Source organism: Xenopus tropicalis, chromosome 6 (genome assembly GCF_000004195.4).
Source record: "Xenopus tropicalis strain Nigerian chromosome 6, UCB_Xtro_10.0, whole genome shotgun sequence".
NCBI lineage: Eukaryota > Metazoa > Chordata > Amphibia > Anura > Pipidae > Xenopus > Xenopus tropicalis.
Genome location: NC_030682.2, coordinates 76,250,210 through 76,274,860, shown reverse-complemented (window position 1 = coordinate 76,274,860; position 24,651 = coordinate 76,250,210). Strand labels below are relative to the sequence as shown.

The following is a 24,651-nucleotide window of genomic DNA, read 5'->3' as shown; positions in this document are numbered from 1 at the left end:
GTCATCCACAGGATATCACCTCTTAAGTTGGCAACAAAGCATCAAAAAATACAATTTAAACCAGCAGAATAGGGATTGCAGCATGTAAAATATTTTTTAATCTATAATTCTTAACAAACATATTCTGTAGTACTGTAAATAAGGGTAAAAGAGTAACGGCAGTCTAAAATTCCACAAGGGCTGTTAGCTGCTGGGGGTACTTGGAGTATCTTGAGGTTGATATCCTAAAGTAATGTATTAGAAATGCCAAATGAATAACCTGCAGTATAACTGATCTGGATGGAATTCAATATCACACTGTATATGCTTGGGAGGTTTATCAGGTATAAATTGCCATAATAAGTTACCTAAATTCAAACTGCCTCTCATTTGGAGTTTCTTTCAGCTTTTCCTTGACTTTGTGGAAAGAATTTTGGTATTGTTCATTTAGGAAGACACATTCCTTAATCCTTCTTATAAGTTCTTGCCTGGTAATGGAAAAAAAATACATGGATGTTTAAAAGTACCATATCTTTAACATATATAAGTTCATAACTACTAAGGTTCATCAAACAATAAAACACTGAACTGCCCTGGCCTCTAGTACCCTATTAAAAGACCCCCCTCTGTGAGGCCCCCCACCTGTCTGGCTGCTTTGATGGCTTACTCTTGTGTAAGCTTTAAATGGTATCAGTACTGTGATTAACTGCCCCCCCCTGCATGGTTCTCACCTCAGATTCAGTCTCTAATCAGGCTGTATTGTTTAAATATGTAATCCCCTGTACTGTTCACACCTTTTAATCTCTGCATTGTTCACCCCCTGCAGTGTTCACACCTCAGACTCAGACTGTAATCACCCACATTGTTCACCTGTTCACACCTCAGGAGCAGTAGAAACCCACAAATAATCGCTGCACACTACAAAAAAGAACATATACTGAGGTGGTACTGCAATTAAAAAGTTTTTTAATATATAGTTATTGTGCAGACTGTAGGAGCAGTGCCAGCATTGTGTCACTGTAGGCTGCCTGTGTGTGCCATACACACAGGCAGCATAGGGCAATCAGAGTATGGCACACACAGGCTAAGTATGGCACAAACCAGCCAAGAATGGCACACACAGTGAAAGTATGGCACGCAGGCAGGGTAGGGCAAGCAGAGTATGGCACACACAGGCAGGGTAGGGAAGGCAGAGTATGGCACACACAGGCAGAGTAGGGCAGGCAGAGTATGGCACACACAGGCCAAGTTTGGCACAAACCAGCCAAGAATGGCACACACAGTGAAAGTATGGCACGCAGGCAGGGTAGGGCAGGCAGAGTATGGCACACACAGGCAGGGTAGGGAAGGCAGAGTATGGCACACACAGGCAGGGTAGGGCAGGCAGAGTATGGCACACACAGGCTAAGTATGGCACAAACCAGCCAAGAATGGCACACACAGTAAAAGTATGGCACGCAGGCAGGGTAGGGCAGGCAGAGTATGGCACACACAGGCAGGGTAGGGCAGGCAGAGTATGGCAGTTTTTTGCTGTACTACAACCATTAATATGGGTATGGTCATGTGATAACATGGGTGTGGTTTCAAGTGGGTGCAGTTTCAAAAAGGGGAGTGGTCAAAACTGGTTTCCATTATCGGCCCTCCACCACGTAGGTCAGAAAAATTCCCCTTGGACAGCACTGTTCTACAGTACTGCAACTAACCAAGGCAGCAAAAGTTTCTCACGCTATCCATTTCACATATTTCGATATCCAGCATTCTCAACCTTCATAAAGTATAGTATATACCTGTCAAGGTCCCAAATTTTGATAACTCCGTGGCTAAGGTAACTTTTGCACGTACTGACAGTCTGATTAGTGACTTTTAGAAAAAGTGAAGTCATATGTTCAGATGTATTGTAATATTGTGATGTGCTATAGATCATTCGGATACTGTTCATCAAGCTTGGTATGTGTTCTACCATTGTTGCCTGGAAAGTTAAAATACAAATGTTAATACAATGAAAAATATAAACATAAAATAAGACAATATTAAAGGTTTGTTTAGGATACCTAATTATTATTATTAAAACAATATCATTTGACACATACAAGAATATAGGTTAATGCCTGCAAGGCTGTGTTCAAAATCTTCTCTTTTAAGATGAAGGAAAAGAGCCTTTTAAGATGAGAGGGAAAGGACCTCTTAAGATGAAAAGGAAAGGGCCTCTCTACATCTCATTTAAATTATTGGTTGTTTTTTGTATGTAATTGGAATGTTCAATGTATACGTCCATTTACTGTACAGAGCTATAAAATATTTTGTTGCTTAATAAATATTTATGTAAGGGAAGAGAGGTTTCGCCAAGCTTAATTTCATAAAGTCCCCTTGGAAGGTTTTGGTTAGTTAGAATCGGGACTGATTTACAGACCAGTGCCATGGGTTGTGAGGATTCTCTAGTATAGGGGAAGGCAACACATGTTCTTTTTCTTTTGGCCCCGCTTTGGGGGAAAGCAGGACACCTGTGATGGCAGCCCCGGTGGGCCCTGCACCCCCCAATGTATTACTATGCCTGACTGCTTGAGTCCTTGAGAAATACACCTCTGTAAGCTTCTCCTAGCACTGTGAATTGTTTTACCAAGGCAGCAAGTACTATATCTGGGATGTTGTGAACACTACAGCAGAGACTGTGAAAATAACAACTGATGTGAGAAAGTATTTAAAACATTTAGTGGTTTATGATCTTGTACTATCTGAATCAGCACCCACCTACTAAATTGTGCATTGGCTGCCTAATACAAGTTTAATTTATTTTAAAAGAACCAATGGCACCCAAGTTATATAAAAGATCTGAATTGGAATACATTGTGGTTAACCCTTCGTCCAACAGTAAAGCAAGGGTCCATTTGAGAGATGAATTGCATGTAACATGTGCCCTATTGGGAGTTGCTGAGAATAACTGGTTGAGAATAATTTGACCAGGTCTGAGGTAGTATAATTGGGTAATTGAGAACTATGTCCAAAAACCTGTTAAATGTATTATTAAATAGAATAAAAATCTGATCAACTGCATCCAATAGATAAGGAATCAGCACCTATAAATAACTAACATTATTTATTGTTTTTGTACAGTATATTAAGTAGCAATTAGATCAGTGCTGTACAAGGTGTTTTTTGTTAGGATCACATCCACATGTTCATAGGTTATAATTACCATTATAATTGTTTAAAATATACTTTTTTTTAAAAGACATAATCTAATGAGCTTTTGCTGATAGATGTGTCAATATCCTGTAAAAAGTTTACATTTGTTGCTTTTGATCAGAAAGGTCAAGCTGCCCTTTGTGATTAGAATTTCTAATTTGTAATAAGAAGGTCAACACAAAATATTAATTATATATTTTTATAACAATACAATTCACTTCTGACCAGTGTTAGTGCACACTGCACTAGCAGAACTAGCGGAAAAATGCACACTTGGATATCAATTTCCCTATAAGACATGTATTCACATATGAGAACTCACAGGTGATGCTTTCCCAAGAGGTCCAAAGAATTTATCAAGTGTGTACAAATATTTCACATTATCCTTTGCTTCATTGGCAGCATTTGTGACATTGCAATCCTGTGTAGAGGAAACAGAATACAAACATTATTGGTTAAGAAAAGGATAATGCTTGTTTTGACTTAAGGGGGGTAGAGAAATTGGAAAAATAATTGTAGGAGAAACAGATATAAAGCTCAGGACATCACACACCAAAGAAAATGTCTGTTCATGTAGCAGCAAAAGATCTGTGGTCATTTGCAAAGCATAACTGGGCATCGTGCCCAGTCAACTTCAGTGAGATTGCAACAGACATTGATATTACAAATGCTCAGGAGGGAGAGTCCCACACATAAACCACAGACCATGTACTTTGGTCAGAAAACACTGGAACTATCTGTGTGCTTGGTATACCATATATAAGAAAGTTCCAGCATCCATGACTTAACTACTTTACTAACAAATATAACTACTAACAAACAAATATAAAATGTACCAGTTCTTTCCACTTCTTTAGGATTCTGGATTTTGCAGCTTGCAGAATGCTCAAAACTTTCTTGACCTTTGGACTTTTTATTTCATCTAGAAGACTAATAAAGACACATATTTATAAGACTAAGGTTCTGTATTATGACTGTAATATATTAATAACTATATATTAGACCAAATATCTATGAATTTCATCTTAAACATTACAAATTTAACTCTTTAAGTGCCACAGAACATAGAATATTCTATGTTCTGCTGCTCTCCTGGGTCTGGGAGCAGAGAAGCAGATTTTAAAGCTGCTCTTTTGCTTCCCACTCATTCCCCAGCCCCTAAGCAACAAGCAGAGGGGGGGAACAAGTGGCCCCAGGGGTGTGATCACCCAGGGGCCCCTAGGCAACAGCAGGCACATGCAAACTACATGCCTGCTGTTGCCTGCACTTTCTGGACCCTGCCAGCGCACCACTCACTCACCGGATCCTTCCTGCAGATGCCTTCCTCTTAATCCCCTGGACTTTACTTCTTCTTCAGATTGATCTGCCTGCCTGCTACCCCAGGTTAGTGTAACACACACAAACACATGCTTATTACACTAATACACACTCACACTTACACACACATTAATTTTTGGGGGATTGGGGGGCTTTTACACATTCACAGCACTCACACATACTTGCACACGCACAAAACGCACAATTTGACAAGTGTACACACACACATATAGACACACAATTTAGTGGCTATTTTATGGCATTGTGGGTTGTTTTTTTTTTATTGCAGTTGCAATTAGCGTATTTCCTAACCGCACTGTGCAATATCTTTTGTATGTTATTTCATTGATTATATTACATTTTTGGTGAATTAGTTGCATTTTTAGTGATGGTATTGTATTTTTGGTTCTGCATAGCTGTTGGTTAACTAAAATGTTCAAACTGTGATTCTGACTGCTTATAACATTAGGCAAAAAAAAAAACCCATTTATGTTAATGGTTTTATTGGATTTTAGTGATTTTATTGTATTTCCCATTGTTCTCTGTTACTTGTTTGTGCCCATGGAAATCTTTTCTGCTATGTATACATTTGGGTGCCTCTGTAAAAATAGATAGATATGTCTATATATATTCGGCATCAAAAAGTTCAGTAGATCCCTGGTGTTCCTATTTAGGATGTTTTATGTTGGTACCTTATGAAACGTGGGAGTCGTAGTGAAAGTTTTTGAAAAATTCATAAAAACCGCTAGGTTTAGCATAGCTTTGTAGCTGGGTAGCTTGCAGTAGAAAGATGAATTTAGATATTTTTGTTTTGTCAGACTGTGTACTTTCATGTACATTTCATGAAAATGTAAGGTTTTCTAGGGTCTCCATACACATGCAGTACACATACCAGGTGCTTATATTGCAGCAGCGTCAGATGTGAAAATCCATATGCACTATTTTCATTTGGTGCCTCTGTACACCACATAGTTTTTTCTGATGTCAACTTACTTATTTGCCACACATAATTCAGGTGGTGTATTTTTTGGTAGTAGAAATATATTCCATGAACTATGTATGCACTAACATAATTTTGGGGTCTCTAAATCCTATGCACAATAATGGGCATCAAACTGTTCAGTGGACCCTTGGCTTTCATATTTAAGATGTTTTTTTTCTTGGTACCTAATGTGGGAGATAAGGTGTTGAAAGTGGAAGCTTTGAGGCGATTTTTCAGAATCTTCATAGATTTTTATAGAAACTGCTTCTGGAAAGGATTGCTGTTTGGTACTTAAAAGTAGAAAGACATTACCAATTTCATTTTGGCAGAATGTGTACATAAAAATATATGATTTTTGGTTTCGGAATCTAAAGTATGCTGTATTCTGCTGTAGTGATTTGAAAAATTTGTAATTTACTGCTGAGCGTTTTTGATCTATAGAAGTCAGAAATCTCTGTAAAACTATACATATCTGGTATTGACACATTCGGTCAGTTAAGTTTTTGTCCATAAATTAAATATTTTTTATTTAAATTAACATATAATATATAAATTATATATTTTTTGATATTTAGAGCTTTAAATCTTGTCCAGAAGTGAAAATACACAAAAAACTCTGTCAGATTTAGAAAGCTCAGGTTCTCCTGAAAAAAAAAAGATATATTGATTTCCTACCTAAACTAAACCCCCCCCAACCCAATAAATCCCCATAAAATGAGAGAGCACAAAATGTTCAAAAAAAGTCTGGTAACTGAAAGGTGAAATACTGTTGGCACTTAAAGGGTTAAAAGGTATGGCCACCCCATTTTGGTTTATAATCAAAGACAATTCTAATGCCAATATACATTCATTAAAAATATTCAATGATTTTATAGTTATCTATGTGTAATTTATATTTGAAGCAGTATGTGTCTGTGTTTTACTATTTGGGTTGCGACTATGTGGAGTCACATGAGAGCAACAACAACAGGAGCAAAATTGGGACTGATTCATAGTGTGGATTAGGGAATTTGAAGGGAACTGAATGGGATGGAGGGTGTTCTAGGCAAATTCCAGTGAAATAAATAAGGAGCTATTTCAATTGTCACTGAGATTTTCAGCTCAGCGGGAAGCTAACAAATTGTTTGCAACAACAATGTCTTTGTCTTAAATGTCATTATATATAAATTAACCTGTTGAAAGAAGACATCCGTGACTTCCAGTGTTCAAGCTCTGCAGAGGGACCAATGTCATCAGCTTCTTTCCTCATTTGCTCACTTTCTGCCAGAACCTGCTCAATCTGTTTAATCCATATGGATAACATTGCTTCCAATTTCTCAATTATTTCACTGTTGCCACCTTTAAGAAAAACATTGCAATAAAATCACCATGTTACAGCTGTATCTATGAAATTCAAGCAGGTACAAAACATTTGTGCCGCCATCCATTAAGGATCCTTATTCTAGATCAATATGCATGTGATCATGTAGTTGGCTGGCTTGGTGACAGATTGCATTAGCTTTACATCAACATTAATGTTGAACAAGTAAATACTAACCTGCATTTATAAAGTCAGAAGGATTATGCATGTTTTCTAAGAAATTGCCACTATCCACTCTCTTTAGCTCAATTTTTCCTTCCAGATTGTGTCTTGCAGATGACAAAGTCCCAATGAATTTATCAAGGGAGTCAAGATACTCTTGTATTTGTAAGTTCTGCATTCCATCTGTCACAACTCCCCAATTCTGTATAACATAAAAACATGTAAAGATATTTACTTAACATATGCTAAAGTAAAAGCAAAAACGATCATTTACGTATGTATGTATGTATGTATGTATGTATGTATAACTTTATTTATAAAGCGCCACAAGGGTACGCAGCGCTGTACAATCTAATGGACCAATACAAACTTAAAATGTGTTATTTATGTTTGTACAATGACATTATGTACATTAAAATGAGATAGTTGTGCTCTAGTTATCAGATAAAAATGTGTACATTACAAATATTCATTAAAGCATTTAGTTTTCTGTTTTCAGGGGAGAAAGGGGTTAATTAAAATTGTTTTGCAAGGCTGGTGACCCAGGGGTTAATGACTTATGCAGAAGGCCTCTCCTGCCTTTAGTGCCCTATGACCCACCTCTGTCAGGTAACTGTAGAGAGACAGAGAACTGCAAATAAGTCCAGGGTAGTGTGTTGACAGTAATCAGTGACCTTTCTTCTTCCCATAAGAACAACAGTGGAAAATCCAGAAAATCTTAGGGCTGCAGTAGCCCTTGAATGTAGCCTGCACCCAGCCTCACTATTCAGGCCCCTTCTAAAAAAGGATAGTTTCTCATCTGACTGGACTGCTGTTTCCCGCCTTAAACCTTTCTGCCTTGTTGCCCCTTACATTTGGAATGCCCTCCCTGATTTCCTCCGAAGACAATGCTCCCCCTGGTCTTTTTAAAACTAAACTTAAAGACTACATTTTGGAGCACTCACCCAGCACCTGATCTGGGAATCAGCACTTATATTGTAGTGTCACCCACTGTGACCTACAGCACTTAAACTGCATTTGCCTATTTGTGTCTGTAAGTTACCCTCCCATATAGATTGTAAGCTCTACGGGGCAGGGACCTCCATACTCTTGTGTCTTTGACTCTTAACTTATTGCAACTGTATTTATCTTGTATCTATCTGTATTTATTGTTGTACTTTGTATTTATCTATTATTATCTTAATAATCCCGTTTGTATTAATGTATTCTACTGTACAGCTCTGCGTACATAAGTAGCGCTTTATAAATAAAGATATACATACATACATACTATACTGAAAATATACAGTGTATATATAAGGGAAGGTACACTAAAGTGAGAGCTTGGCGCTGATGATCAGTTTACCTATGTCGCAGGCACTGACTGACATGTGCAGGTTCAGTGACATTAATGGAATAAAACAGGAGCCACAAAACAAGTGCAAGTCAAGGAGCACATAATAATGCCAGTATACTGTGCAGAGTGCAAAATCTTAATTTAGAAGGCCTACTGACACCAGTGAAAATTGGGTAATAGAATTACTGACAGGCACACCCTGGATACCCATTCTCTTCCCTATCTGGTGCTCATAATTGAGAGGCATCAACACCCCTTCATTGTAATTCTAAATGGCAAAAGTGGCACAACGATGCAAACAAAACTTTGATTTGCTGTGTCAGAACAATGAATACACAACATTTTAGGGGATTACCCTATTAAAGGGTGGGGATATTATTCTGAACTTTTTGGTCTCCAAGTGGGATCCCCTGCTACTCTCCTGAGCTGTGGTGGGCCCTTCTGCTGCAACAAAGTGCAGCATGACCCTCCTAGCCAGGTGTTGACCTTGCTGTGGACTCTTGCTTGCTAATACCTAACCATTACATTTTTATATTGCTTTGCTAAATCCAGCCTACCCAACATTTTAATTACTTAAATTATTAACTTAAATTGAAAACATAATTGTCTGTGCTACAATAAAGTTTATTTTTGTTGCAAGCATCATGCCTTGTGCTTTTGTTGCTACTGTCAGAATTAATTACTTTGTCAGTTTCCCCTGCCTCACACCAGTTATGATCCAACTGTAAGCAATAGCCCAGCCTCCTGTGCTGGATCATTAAGCCGCTTTTTGACCCCTGGACTATGATTTGGCTTTTTACTTGTCTACTACCTGCTCTAATCGTGGACTGAACCTGCCTTGACCACTGCCTTGACCACTGCCTGTATTCAGACTTTGTTTTCTGCCTGGACTTACAATTTTCTGCTGGGGTTCTTGTTTTTCAATCTCAATACACTTTTGTTTCAACTCAGTTCTTTGTCAACCTCAGTGAGGCTCATCGATCAACACTGGGCAAATTTGCCCAAGGTCAGTAACCAATAGCAACCTATGAGTGATTGGCTTTTCTCAGCCAGATGCAGGTAGAACAATGAATGCAACAATTTGATTGGCTGCCATGGGTTACTACCCAGGGGCCAAATTTGCCCAATGTTGAAAAATGACCCCCAGTATGTCTACAAGTAGTTACACAGCACTTAGGCCCCTTACAATCAGTTTAACCAGCATTTCTTACACCTTTATGCTTACCTCTTGGCATTTAAGTGAAGGCACCATAACTTGAGAAAGTAATGTTTCCAGTCCATGCAAAATGCTCCCATTTGTACACTCAAACATACTGAAGTTCACTTCCTGTATCAAGTACAATATTAGTTGATGCATTCGTAAAACATAAAGAAAAGCTGTATACAGATCAAAATCAAACTGATTACTCTGACTGGATTGCAATAAATTTAGCTCCCAAGGTGATAACACAAATCAACATTGTGTTCTCAGCTACAGTGTAAGACAACAGTGATCACTCTTATATTTGCATACACTTTGAGGGTTACATTTCACACAATAACCAGGTTAACTTAGAACACGTCTTCTATCTGCCGAGCGCAGGCCACGCCCTCCTTCGCATCGCATCTGGCATCCTTGGCACCCACCCTACCTTGCCCCTGCTCTCGTTGGATAGAAGACGTGTTCAAAGCCTTAGAACACGTCTTCTATCCGCCGAGCGCAGGCCACGCCCTCCTCTGCATCGCATCCGGCATCCTTGGGACCCACCCTACCTTGCCCCGCAGCATCCGCGGGCAAAAAGATGTACATCCATCACGTTCAACCATAATGCCTATATATAACCTGCCTGCCTTAGAACACGTCTTTTATCCGCCAAGCACAGGCCACGCCCTCCTCCACATCGCATCCGGCATCCTTGGCACCCACCCTACCGTGCCCTGCGCTCGGTGGATAGAAGACGTGTCCTCTGCATCGCATCCGGCATCCTTGGGACCCACCCTACCTTGCCCTGCAGAATCCGCGGGCAAACATATTGTATGGCTCTCACGGAATTACATTTTAAAATATGTGGTGCTTATGGCTCTCTCAGCCAAAAAGGTTACCGACCCCTGGGCTAGAGCTATGCAAGTGTTACTGTATAAGAAAGAATATGGCTCCAAATGTCTATACTAAAGGGGGCATTTACTGTTGCTTGCTTTTTTAGTCGGCAAAAACATGATATTAGCACAGGAAAAAAAAACCCTGATTTTTTCATAACTTATTATGTGACAAAACCATAACAAGTCCGAATGAAAAAATACGCCAGCTACAACCTGTTAAGATCATGTAGAAGTCAATGGCAGATGTTCTTTTAATAATTGTAAGATCATTCTTTGCTTCATGGTTTTAGAGGTTTTTGTGCAACAATAAAAAAAAAGTTGTGTTTTTTGCACAACAAATTGAAAAAGTTGTGGTTTTCATGTTTTTTATGCAACTATTTTTGTTTGTGCTTTTTCAAATCAGATTTTTTGATAAATGACTGACATTCCTGGAATATATATTTTAAATTATATATTTAAAAATATATAAAACCACAACAATCTGAATGTTAGTAAATCCCCCTAAACTAATTTTTAAAGCAAAATAACTGAAATTAGATTTCAGCACATAGACAAAATGTCAGTGGAATTTGGACATCTCACTGGAAAAATATTATAAAATAAGAATAAATAAACAATAAATCTTTGGGGGGTGAAATATAAATATTCCTAATTTTCTGTTATTGCATTTGTGTGAATAACTGTCCAGTTCCAGTGACAGCAGTTCCTAACATTCACAGAAAAATCTTCTTTGCAAATATATATTAAGGACAATGCAGGACCAGCTGTACTTCTGGGACCCTCTGTAACAACAAATTCACAACTATAAAGAGAAGTTTGACAACAAACTTCATGTTGGTTTCACCGAATGAAATCTGGCTGTTGTTGGCTCCAGCCATTTTTCTAACCTTGGCTCATAATTATATAGTTAAAACCACTGTGCAATGTTTGGGGACCCTGGTTTTAATAGTGTCTGAATGGCAGCAATTTAAATTTCCCCACTGAAAGTCAATGAGTGACATCTGGTTGGCGATTGGTGGCTCCGCCTACTTTTTCAAACCTGAAACTGCAATTACCCAGTGACTAACTGCAATGGTAGCCCAGCTGGTTTCCTTAAAAATAAGTTTATTTCCCTGCTTCACTGCTTTGATATGAGGACTGCAGCAGTATTTATAGTAATAGGAATGAAGGGACTACAGATTGCAGAAGGCCAAGCTCTGGAGAGGATGTGCTCCAAAAAGGAAGAGGAAGAAGGGAGAAAGTGGATCTAAAGACCTGAGGGGTGGAGAGCTGCTAGAGATCTCTGCTAAAGGCCAGAGTATGTGTGGATGCTGCACTGAAGACAGTGACAGAGATCACCCATGCACAGTTTGGGAAGCTGACTGAAATCCAGCCAGTGCCATTCCTAGTCTTGGAGAACTTGGAGGGGAGACTTGCGGTCCCAAACAAGTTTCCTGTGTCACATCTCAGTAGTAAGTGTGCCACAGTACTGAGATACAGGTAACTATAATATATATCTAACTGGTGCAGCAGCAGTAACACTGGGATAGAATGTACAATATAGCTCCTTCATACAGACTCTACAGGAGGAAAACATCTGTATCAGTTGTCACAGGAGATACAGAGTGCACCAAGCCACTGTGGGATTATTATTACTGACCAACACAAGTGGATTACAGTGAAAACACTATCTAGAATCACAGATAATTGTGACAGTATACATTTGAAGCTATAATAAAAGTATCCTGGATGTTAATTGTTGTTTAAGGACCCCAATGCTGCCAGCTTTTAGGACATTAGGGGAGCTCCCAAACACCCACATTTTGAATTTTAGGTGTTTATTTACTTTGTTGTTAGAACTTAACTGCTAGTGCGGTTTACATGCATTGCACTGTAATTGCCATTTCTGCCTGTTCATACTTTCTGCATTTATCTGCATTTAATTTTTCCAACTCATTTTCAGCCCAGCTCCTGTGTAATAAATCTGAGTTTACTTCCTATTTGTTTGGTATTTACTGGGAATCTTTGGGGTGTCACCACAGTCACAACTATAGTACATCAAGCCATACCATAGGGTGGGCAACACAACGTTTAGGGACCCTAGGAGTAATAGTTAAAGAATGGCAGCTGTTTAAATTTAAAACAATTTTAAATCTAAACCAATAAAGGTCAATAGGTGAATTGGTAGTTGGTAGGTGTGCCCACTTTTTCGAAGTCGAAGTCACTGCAAAGTTTGGGCACCGTGGCATAAATAGTGAGGATGACAGCATTTTATATTTAAGCCAATGAAATTCAATGACTGAAATCTGATTGGCTGTTAGTGGCCCAACCCACTTTTCCTATTTTTGAACTGCAGTCCCCAATGATCAACTCTGCAAAGTTTGGGGACTAACAGTATTTTACATTTCACCATTAAAAGTAAATAGGTGAAATGTGATTGGCTGTTGGTGGCTCCACTATTTCTAACTTTGCAGAGTTTAACATTAGAATTAATAGTAAATAATAGTATTAGTTTAAATATAAGCCAATGAAATTTAATGGGTGGAAATTGATTGGCTGTTGGTAGCTCCGCCCACTTTTCCCAAACATTAAACCTTTGTCCCCCAGTGACCAGCTGTGAAAAAACTGGGGACACTGGCATTAAATGTGTGAGTATGGCAGCAGTTAAAACTTCCCCACTAAAATCAATTAAAGAGATGTGATTAGCTGTTGGTGGCTCCGCCCACTATTCCTAACTCTGAATATGTAGTTAGCCAGTGACTGACTGATTGAGAACCCTGACATAAATAGTGTGAGAAAGGCAGCATTTTAAATTGAAACTAAAAAAATTCAATAGGTGAAGTCTGATTGGCTGTTGGTGGCTCCACCCACTTTTTTTAAACCTAAAAATGCAGTATAAATACTGCCCCACCTGTCTGTCTATTAAAAAAGGTAATGGGGTTAGTAAACAACATCAAAGTCTGCTATTTTCATAGTTCAATTTTCTCTATAGATACCTGGGAAATGTTGGCTGTAGTAATTGCTTTCTCTGTTGTTCTCAAGAAAAAGAGACAGGTACCTGTCAGGCCCTTGGAGAAAAGAAAAAACATTACGGAGAGTTATTATGGCCTACCTTATGAGCACTCTATGGGGCCATTCATTAAAGCACGATTGATCATGATTGAGAAAAATTTGTATTTTTTTTAACATTTCATAATATCCACAATAATTTTGTTAAAGTTCACAACTTTTTCGTGGTATGTTTGTTATTTCATGAAAAAGTTGTACTTTTCGCAATGACTGTGAAAATTTCGTTATTCATTCAATCTTTGATATTGTGACTATCTTTTAGCCAGGTTGGGTCTGTAGAGTGCCACTGAGTCCTATGGAAGGCTTCCAACATCATACATTTTGTTTCAAAGCCAGAAAGGTTTAAGCGCCGTTTACGATCGTTCGGATACAAACATTTTGTGACTTTGAAATAGCAACCACAATATTTTGTACGACCAAGAAAATAATTTTCGCACAATTTTTACACATCAGAAATTATCGTGGTTACTCCGATATTTTTCCAATTGTGCTTTTTAGTAGCGAAAATTCACGCTTTAATTAACATACACAGTACACTTCCACATTCATACTTTATCGTCAGCTTGAATATACTGTATATACTCGAGTATAAGCCTAGTTTTTCAGCAGCCAAAATGTGCTGAAAAAGTCACCCTCGGCTTATACTCGAGTCGGGTGCCATGGGTCCCTCTAGACTAGCACCCTCTCTCCTTTGTGTGCAAATTAGACCACCTGCAACCAGACCCTCCAGTGCCCTGGCCTAGGCTCCCACTAGCAATACTTATTTCCCCTTACATCTCCTCCGGGACCGGGTCTGCTGCCAGTTGGCCAATGTGCAATGAGCATGGGGTAGTACTCATATTGGTTTTGTTGACCCTCTTCTCCGCTTACAGAGCTAGTTTACTGTTTTTCTTTGAAATAAATACCGTATTGAAAAACATATACCCCACTGATGCCTCAATTAATGTAATTTTATTGGTATTTATTTTGATTGTTAAAACTCAGCAGTAGCTGCTGCAATTCCTACCCTAGGCTTATACTCGAGTCAATAAGTTTTTCCAGTTTTCTTAGGTAAAATTAGGTACCTCGGTTTATATTCGAATCGGCTTATACTCGAGTATATACGGTATAGAAAATATACTGCAATATTTTATTGAGAAAAAAAAAAGACAAAAAAGCCATTTAATGCAGCCCCAGTGATACCTTGAGTCATATGTGTTAATGTGTCACCTTTAAGGATGCCGCCCCATCGTCATGTGACAATAGTATTATGCCAGAAAAAAAGCATTGCAAACATACTGTATTTTCCTACAAACGAATAGTTAAAAAATGTATCCTGGTTCACTATTGACAATTGGTTTAGTATAGATAATGTTATAGCAGGAACAAAAGTTAAAATTAGCGCTTTAGTGTTATAATTTGTGTCACATGACTCACTGAAACTTGTGCATTATAACAAATAATGTACCCCTTGTTATAAAATATATATGAGTATATACTCAACTTAGAGTTCCATGACCTATATGAAAGCATTCAGCCTTCAGGCATGTGCCTTTATATGGCAAGGTGAATTATACTTAGATATATTTTATAATAGAGGGTACATTATTCCTTATATATTCCTGTTAGAATGCTCCCCCAACTAGTGCCACCTCAGCTCACCTCATGGCAGCAGCTCCCCTGCCCCCAACTCTGATAAAAGGGAAGCTATATTAAAAAAATTAATTTAAGTTACACCTGAAAAGTATATTGAATGATTAGCTATGAGCATAAAAAATGTGATTTACAGTGGTTTAGTTATACAGTATTTACATTATTTCTCCTTATAGGGGTAGTTTACTAGCATTTTTTTCCCACAGAAATGTGAGTTAAAAAAGTGTTTGTTTTGCCATAATTCAATAAATATTTTTTTGGGGGATTTCCATAACGTTTTTCTTCCTAAAAGTGTTTGCCTCAGGTAAAATGGCGAGTACCATTAAGGGTTAATGCTATTTTGCTAACATGTAACATTGCCTTTGGCTACATACCTCAGAAGAACCCACTGTGATGAAAAGCTTCTTCTGTAGATTTGTATATGAGGCATTCAGGTTGGCTCCATCAGCCCACATAGGAATATTTGGTTTACAAGTCTGTAAGAAGAAAATGAGGTACATTCTGTTAAATGCTACTGAAACAAAAACCATGATATTCTTTTTTTTTTTAATCATCAAGAAATGTAAAACAAATTCACCTGAACAACTTCTTGGTAGAAAAAGATCAACTTCTTTGATCCATTTGGGGCAAAGAAATCAGCTATCAACTTGAACTGTAAATATAGCAGAAAGAGAATACACAATAAAATACAAAACTTGGAATGTGACATTTGATGGATGATTTAAATTAACAAATCTTCTTTTTCAGATATATTTATTTTCTTTTTATACTAGGTATAGGTATGGGACCTATTATCCAGTATGCTCGGGACCTGGGGTTTTCCAGATAAGGGATCTTGACGTAATTTGGATCTCCATACCTTAAGTCTGCTAAAAAATCATTTAAATAGGATTGTTTTGCCTTCAATAAGGATTGATTATACCTTAGTTGGGATCAAGTGCAAGGTACTGTTTTATAATTACAGAGAAAAAGGAAATCATTTCTAAAAATTTAAATTATTTGCTTATAATGGAGTCTATGGGAGACGGCTTTTTCCGTAATTTGGAACTATCTGGATACCGGTTTGCGGATAACGGATCCCATACCTGAATATGAATTGCTTTATTTATTTTTAATATCAAAACAGGCTTTCAGTGTGATCCTTGGTAGCTTTTAAGTGGTAGCTGCACACACAGACAAACATTCATACAGATTTGTATAAGTCGACCAAACATTGTTTACTGTAGCTATGATAAGGCAAATTCAAGGAAATGTCAAATTCGTTTCCATGGATCTCTTCATGGAAGCAAATTTGCACCCACACACAAGGGCTATTATATTCTATGTGATATATCAGTATTGTAAATTGTTTATTGTTCTGTAACTCATTACAATAGCAAATGTACTGTCAACAAGATTGTATATGGCACTTTTAGGCTGTATACAGTCTCTTGACTAATGTAATACTACCCAATGCCCTTACAATTCTACAACAGATACTTTAGATAATGTGCTCATCAAGAAAATGACATTTGTATTATTGATCTATTTAACATATCAAATTGTATGTAATAACTACAATGCATATATTATACTTTTCTTCTTTTTGGCACTATTAAAATAAAGTAATTTATACATGCACTCACCTATATAGCGGTTTCAGAGCAATTAAAGAAAGCCCACAAGTTCATATTTACTTATATTTTGAAAGATCAGTAGAGGGCACTGTTACAATAGAAAAGCAAAACTGTCCTGAGTTTTTGTTTTTTTTTTAATTTGTCTTTACTTCTTTACTTTTTACTTGCTATTATGGGGGATTAAATTATCCAGACATGACTGAAGTAATGGGGTGGCCAAGTCAGAAAACATAGTAGGTTTGTAAATATTGACAACTTTTTATTTCACACAGTTCAATAACCTACTAGGAATAATTCTCTTTTGGACCTGGTGATAAATAATAATAATGAACTCATCTCTAACATTTGTGTGGGTGAGCATTTAGGGAATAGTGATCATAACATGATCCCCTTTGCGATGTTGCAGTGACAGCTCTATAACAGAGTAACTAAAACACTAAATTTTAGACTTGCAGACTTTGGCAGTATAAGGGCATCTCTGCAATGTTTTAACTGGGAAAGGTTTTTCACAGGGTTACAGGATTTTTGTACATTTTTGTAGATAATAAGTTGTCTAATTCCAGGAAATGCAATTCCTGCTACTAGAACAAATAAAGTGCTGTCTTGTATAAAAAAGGGCACTGACTATAAGGAATAAAAACATAATTTTGCTTCTTTATAGGTCTCTGGTGAGGCCGCATCTTAAGTATGCAGTGCAGTTTTGGGCTCTAGTCTTTAAGAAGGATATTAATGAATGGGAGAGAGCGCAGAAACGTGAAACTAAACTGGTTAAGGGGATGGAAGATTTCAACTAAGGTTATACTATGAGACTTTTGAGACTGTCAAAGTTGGGGGTTGTTCTTTTCTGGAAAAAAAAAGGCGCTTGCGAGGGGACATAATTACTCTTTTTTACAAGTACATTAGAAAGGGATTATAGACAGATAGGGGATGGTGTCTCCCATAAAAAGGATTAGCGCACAAGAGGCCACCCCTTTAGATTAGAGGAATGGAACCTTTATTTGAAGCAATATAAGTAAAAAAAAGTAAGCTTTATCAGAAAGGTCTATGTAAATACAGCCATAAGCACTCACAGAAATGCTGCACTGACTTCTCTGTTCTCTGCTCTTTCCTGCTCCCCCCCCCCTTAGGAATGTGGATCTGAGCCAATCAGCAGGAAGCTGACTCCTAGGGGCAGATTTACCAAAGCACGAATTCGAATCCCGAATGGCAAAAATTCGTATTGGAAACAAAAATTTCGCAACTTTTTTGTCACCCTCGCAACTTTTTTTGTATTTTTCGTGACTTTCTCATCGCTGTCGCAACTTTTTCGTATTTTTCGCAACTTTTTTGTCGCCGTTGTGACTTTATCGTATTTTGCGCGACTATTTACTCGCCGTCGTGACTTTATCGTATTGAACGATCATAAAAGGCGGAAAAACCTTTCCGACTTTGGAAGCCTCACAGAGGAATAAATGCCACTCCAACCTGGCCCAAGGAAAGTCACGATACTGAAGCTTGAATGAATCCGAAACTTTCGTACTCGGCGCAACAATACGATTTTTCCATGACGGCGGCGGAAAAGTCGTGAAAAGTATACGAAAAAGTTGCGGAAAATACGAAAAAGTTGCGACGGCAACGAAAAAGTTGCATAAATACCGATCATTACAAAAGAAACGCATTTGGACGCGTTCAGATCGTTCGTGGATTAGTAAATGTGCCCCCTAGTTTAACTAACTGAGCATGTTCACTTGGTTTGGGTGTCTGTGCAGGAGTGAGGCATTAAGGGAACTTTCTTTACACAGCTCAGTGTTTTTTCTTCCTGTTTGGCTTCAGATCTTCTGAACAGGTGAAATATGGGGAGACTTAAAAGTCGTAACGGCGACGTAAAAATAGCAAAAAAATCAAAAAAGTCACAAAATGTTTGTTGATTCGGATTCGTGGATTAGTAAATCAGCCCCTAGTAAACTATAATAAAATTATATTTCTGCAGCATCAGACTGGGGCACTGGTGCCCCACCAAGGGCTGCAACTACAATTTCCAGGGCCCCCATTCTGATTTTTGTTTATTATTATTACATTTGTAAAAAAAACTGCATATTGCGCAGCCTTGTAAAATAAATGGGTATATACATTGAACATACAGATTTGGAGGGCCGCACCCAAAAGAGCTTTCCTTAATAGCTCATGAGCAATGGTTATCCACATTAAACCCACTAATATTACTGTAATCCTGTGGAGTGCAATTGGGGAAGGTATAGGTGGGGGGGGGGGGGCAATGTGTGTTCTAGAGTATATGGAGTACAAACCAGTGTAAAAAAAAGTGCTCAGTGCCAGTTTTACACATTTACATTATTTTTACAATTAGTGTGTTCCATTCATTTCTCTACAAATTGGAGAACCTTCAGTCTGGTTTACTTCCAAGACATCAACAAAGTGAGCAATGATCTATCCCAGTGCTGTCCAACTGGTGGCCCCCCATCTGTCTGGCTGCTGTAACTGCTTACCTTTGTGTAAGCTTTAAATGGTATCAGTACTTAAATTAACTATGTGCATTGTTCACAACTGGGTCAAGGAGGATGATACCCAGCTACTGTTGCAAATAGAGGAGGCTTCACAACTGGGTCAAGTTGTTATTATGGGGGACTTTAATTATCCGGACATTGACTGGAGTAATGGGGTGGCTAAGTCAGAAAAAGCTAGTAGGTTTGTAAATATGCTAAATGACAACTTTTTATTTCAGGCGGTTCAAGAACCTACTAGGAATGAGTATTTTGGACCTGGTAATATCTAATAACACTGAACTCATCTCTAACATTTGTGTGGGTGAGCATTTGAGGTACAGTGATCACAACATGGTCTCCTTTGAGATAATGCTGCAGTGACAGCTCTATAAGGGAGTAACTAAAACGCTTGATTTTAGACGTGCAGACTTTGCCAGTATAAGGGCATCTCTGCAATGTGTCAACTGGGAAAGGCTTTCCATAGGGTTAGACACAGAAGGAAAATGGAACATCTTTAAAACATTGCTTTGCAGGAGGTGAGCAGGAACCTTGATTCTGGAATGGCAGTTGATGTCATCTACTTAGATTTTGCTAAAGCGTTTGATACAGTACCTCACAGAAGGTTAATGATCAAATTGAGGAATATTGGCCTAGAACATAATATTTGTAATTGGATAGAAAACTGGCTGAAGGATAGAGTACAAAGAGTGGTGGTAAATGGAACATTTTCTAATTGGGCCAGTGTGGTTAGTGGAGTACCGCAGGGGTCAGTCCTTGGTCCTTTGCTTTTTAACTTGTTTATTAATGACCTGGAGGTGGGCATAGAGAGTACTGTTTCTATTTTTGCTGATGACACTAAATTGTGCAAAACTATAAGTTCCATGCAAGATGCTGCCGCTTTGCAGAGCGATTTGACAAAATTGGAAAACTGGGCAGCAAACTGGAAAATGAGGTTCAATGTTGACAAGTGCAAAGTTATGCACTTTGGTAGAAATAATATAAACGCAAACTATCTACTGAATGGTAGTGTGTTGGGGGCATCCTTAATGGAGAAGGATCTAGGGGTTTTTGTAGATTACAAGTTGTCCAATTCCAGGCAGTGTCATTCTGTGGCTACTACAGCAAATAAAGTGCTGTCTTGTATAAAAAAGGGCATTGACTCAAGGGATGAGAACATATTTTTGCCTCTTTATAGGTCCCTGGTAAGGCCTCACCTTGAGTATGCAGTGCAGTTTTGGGCTCCAGTCCTTAAGAAGGATATTAATGAGCTGGAGAGAGTGCAGAGACGTGCAACTAAACTGGTAAAGGGGATGGAAGATTTAAGCTATGAGGTTAGACTGTCGAGGTTGGGGTTGTTTTCTCTGGAAAAGAGGCGCTTGGGAGGGGACATGATTACTCTGTACAAGTACATTAGAGGGGATTATAGGCAGTTGGGGGATGTTCTTTTTTCCCATAAAAACAATCAGCGCACCAGAGATCACCCCTATAGATTAGAGGAACAGAGCTTCCATTTGAAGCAGCGTAGGTGGTTTTTCACGGTGAGGGCAGTGAGGCTGTGGAATGCCCTTCCTAGTTATGTGGTAATGGCAGACTCTGTTAATGCCTTTAAGAGGGGCCTGGATGAGTTTTTGAACAAGCAGAATATCCAAGGCTATTGTGATACTAATATCTACAGTTAGTATTACTGGTTGTATATATATAGTTTATGTATGTGAGTGTATAGATTGGTTAGTATAGGTTGTGTGCTGGGTTTACTCGGATGGGTTGAACTTGATGGATAATGGTCTTTTTTCAACCCTATGTAACTATGTAACTATAAACAACAGTATATTCCCCTTGTAAGCAAGGAGAGGCATCGCAAAGCAAAACCTTAATGGTTGAATAAAAGTGTTAGTGTCGAGGTTGGTAAGAAAAAACGTGCTTTTAAACCAGGGATCCCCAACCTTTCTTACTCGTGAGCCACAGTCAAATGTAAAAAGACTTGGGGAGCAACACAAGCACCATAAAAGTTCATGGAGGGCTGTGATTGGCTATTAGGCAGCCTCTATGCACACTATCAGCTTACAGGGGGCTTTATTTGGGAGTAAATATTGTTTTTATTCAACCAAAACTTGCCCCCAAGTCAGGAATTCAAAAATAACTACCTGGTTTGGGGGCACTGAGAGCAACATCCAAGGGGTTGGGGAGCAACATGTTGCCCCCGAGTCACTGGTTGGGGATCACTGTTTTAAACCATTCAAGTTAGCTGGGACAGCACAAACTTTCATCAGGTACAAGGAAGCAAATAAAGCATGCAAGAAAGCTATCAGACAAGCTAAAATAGAGATGGAAAGGGATATTGCAGCTAGAAGTAAAAAGAATCCAAAATTATTTTTTAATTTTGTGAATAGTAAAAAAATGAAGCAAGAAGGGGTGGGAACCTTATTATCACGGGGGTGGGGGGGGTAAGTTGGTTGATGAGAATGGGGAAAAAGCAGAAATTTTGAACTCTTATTTTTCTGTCTATACATCTGAGGAGCCAGCTAATCAAGGCTTCCCTTTTAATATGCCCAGGGTATTAAATGAGCTGAGTGCTGTAATTGCCATGCCTCTTCACCAAATTTTTCAGGATTTGTTAAAGTCTGGCATGGTGCCGTGAGACTGGCGAATTGCTAATGTGGTGCCGTTATTTAAAAAGGGATCCCGTTCTCAGCCTGAAAACTATAGGCCTGTTAGTCTGACATCAGTAGTAAGAAAGATTTTGGAAGGGGTAATAAGGGATAGGGTACTTGAATACATTGCAGTTCACAATACTATAAGTTTGTGCCAGCATGGTTTTAAACTAATTTAGTGAGGAGGTGAGCAGGAACCTTGATGCTGGAATGGCAGTTGATGTCATCTACTTGGACTTTGCTAAAGCATTTAATACTGTACCTCACAGAAGGTTAATGATCAAATTGCGGAATATTGGCCTAGAACATAATATTTGTAATTGGATAGAGAACTGGTTGAAGGATAGATTACAAAGAGTGGTGGTAAATGGAACATTTTCTAATTGGACCAGTGTGGTTAGTGGAGTACCGCAGGGGTCAGTCCTTGGTCCTTTGCTTTTTAACTTGTTTATTAATGACCTGGAGGTGGGCATACTGTATCTATTTTTGCTGATGACACTAAATTGTGCAAAACTATAAGTTCCATGCAGGATGCTGCCACTTTGCAGAGCGATTTGACAAAATTGGAAAACTGGGCAGCAAACTGGAAAATGAGGTTCAATGTGGACAAGTGCAAAGTTATGCACTTTGGTAGAAATAATATAAACGCAAACTATCTACTGAATGGTAGTGTGTTAGGGGTCTCCTTAATGGAGAAGGATCTAGGGGTTTTTGTAGATAACAAGTTGTCTAATTCCAGGCAGTGTCATTCTGTGGCTACTAAAGCAAATAAAGTGCTGTCTTGTATAAAAAAGGGCATTGACTCATAATTTTGCCTCTTTATAGGTCCCTGGTAAGGCCTCACCTTGTATGCAGTGCAGTTTTGGGCTCAAGTCTTAAGAAGGATATTAATAAGCTGGAAAGAGTGCAGAGAGGTGCCACTAAACTGGTAAAGGGGATGGAAGATTTAAGCTATGAAGTTAGGCTGTCGAGGTTGGGGTTGTTTTCTCTGGAAAAGAGGCGATTGCGAGGGGAAATGATTACTCTGTACAAGTACATTAGAGGGGATTATAGGCAGATAGGGGATGTTCTTTTTTCCCATAAAAACTATCAATGCACCTGAGGTCACCCCTTTAGATTAGAGGAACGGAGCTTCCATTTAAAGCAGCGTAGGTGTTTTTTCACCGTGAGTGCAGTGAGGTTGTGGAATGCCCTTCCTAGCGATGTGGTAATGGCAGATTCTGTTAAATGCCTTTAAGATGGGCCTGGATAAGTTTTTAACAAGCAGAATATCCAAGGCTATTGTGATACTGATATCTACAGTTAGTATTAGTGGTTGTATATATAGTTTATGTATGTGAGTGTATAGATTGGTAAGTGTAGGTTGTGCGTGCTGGGTTTACTTGGATGGGTTGAACTTGATGGACTCTGGTCTTTTTTCAACCCTATGTAACTATGTAACCTCAGATTCAGGCTGTAAACCTCTGTATTGTAATCATGTAATCCCCTGTACTGTTAACACATTTTCATGCAGCATAGGGCAGACAAAGCATGCACACACAGGCAGGGTAGGGCAGGCACAGTATGACACACGTAGGCAGGGTAGGGCAGGCAGAGTATGGCACACACAGGCAGTACTCTGCCTGCCTTATGCTGCATGTGTGTGCCATGACCTGCCTGCCCTATGCTGCCTGTGTGTGCCATACTCTGCCTGCCCTATGCTGCCTGTGTGTGCCATAATCTGCCTGCCCTATGCTGTCTGTGTTTGCCATACTCTGCCTGCCCTATGCTGCCTGTTGGAGGTGTAATTATATGCTGGGGGCTGCTGTGCTATAAACAGGCGAGGAGAAGACATATGGATTTAAGGGTGTGTTTTTCTATGACATAATATAATTCCTTCACATATGAATAAAGGGTGATATCCCTACAGCGAGCACCAACCATTTGGGTTTTTGCTGCGCTACCACCATTAATGTGGGTATGGTCATAAAAGCTCTTGTGATAACATGGGTGTGGTTTGAAGTGGGTGTGGTTTAAAAAGGGGGGTGGTCAAAACTGACTTCCATTATCAGCCCTTCACCATGTAGGCCAGAAAAATTCTGGCCCACAGTACCACAGACGTTAGACAGCACTGATCTATCCAAATATCCAAGTATTTGCTTATCTTCTAGGTATTATTATACTGTTGTTAGCCCAGTGGATCAATATTTGCTTAGCCACTTTCCCCTAGCAATGAACTATGTTTTTGTTTGCACTTTCCAGCTTGTAGTAGACTGTTCAAAAGTAATCACTGCTTTGTTGCTGTTAGCAACTGCACTTGTTAAGTTAGCACCTGTTCCCTATATGCACTAAAAGGCATAAAGTTTGCAGTAACCCATAGCAACAAATACAATTTTTGTTGTTAAATATAGAAAGTAAATGCTACCCTTTGAATGGTTACAATAGGTGATTAGCAATCTTTGCACTTTTTATTACATGATCTTATAAATTTGTAATGCATTCCCAATGTCTGCTTGTTTTATCTTCCCCCTTTTATACAACAAGGGGCCTCAGTTTATCATACTGTGTAAAATTATTTATGCCAGAAAACTAGAGTACATCTGTCCCTTTTTATTCTAAAATTTTACATGAAAAGACCTTTACACCAAAAATTGTATCGGTATGGGATACCTTATCCAGAAATCCATTATCCAGAAATCTTAGAATTACAGGACCATCTCCCATAGAGTCCATTCCAATCTAATAATGCAATCTAATAATTTACATTTCCTTTTTCTCTGTAATAATACAATAGTGGCTTGTACATGATCCTAACATATAAGATCAAATTAACCCATATTGGAGGCA

General features: G+C 38.6%; 1 protein-coding gene across 3 annotated transcripts in view; it reads right to left on the bottom strand.

Annotated features, from left to right (window-relative positions):
- Positions 1-24,651, bottom strand: part of LOC100488102 (dynein heavy chain 5, axonemal) — a 267,205-nt gene that overhangs the window by 217,668 nt on the left and 24,886 nt on the right. For all 3 annotated transcript variants that reach the window (XM_031903513.1, XM_031903511.1, XM_031903512.1), the window contains 10 exons: positions 15,656-15,730; positions 15,453-15,554; positions 13,374-13,445; positions 9,545-9,646; positions 6,999-7,185; positions 6,634-6,799; positions 3,999-4,092; positions 3,485-3,583; positions 1,767-1,948; positions 348-467 (listed from right to left, as the gene is read on the bottom strand). In XM_031903513.1, the coding sequence (XP_031759373.1) occupies positions 348-467; positions 1,767-1,948; positions 3,485-3,583; positions 3,999-4,092; positions 6,634-6,799; positions 6,999-7,185; positions 9,545-9,646; positions 13,374-13,445; positions 15,453-15,554; positions 15,656-15,730 (1,199 nt within the window). The remainder of the gene's footprint in view (positions 1-347; positions 468-1,766; positions 1,949-3,484; positions 3,584-3,998; positions 4,093-6,633; positions 6,800-6,998; positions 7,186-9,544; positions 9,647-13,373; positions 13,446-15,452; positions 15,555-15,655; positions 15,731-24,651) is intronic.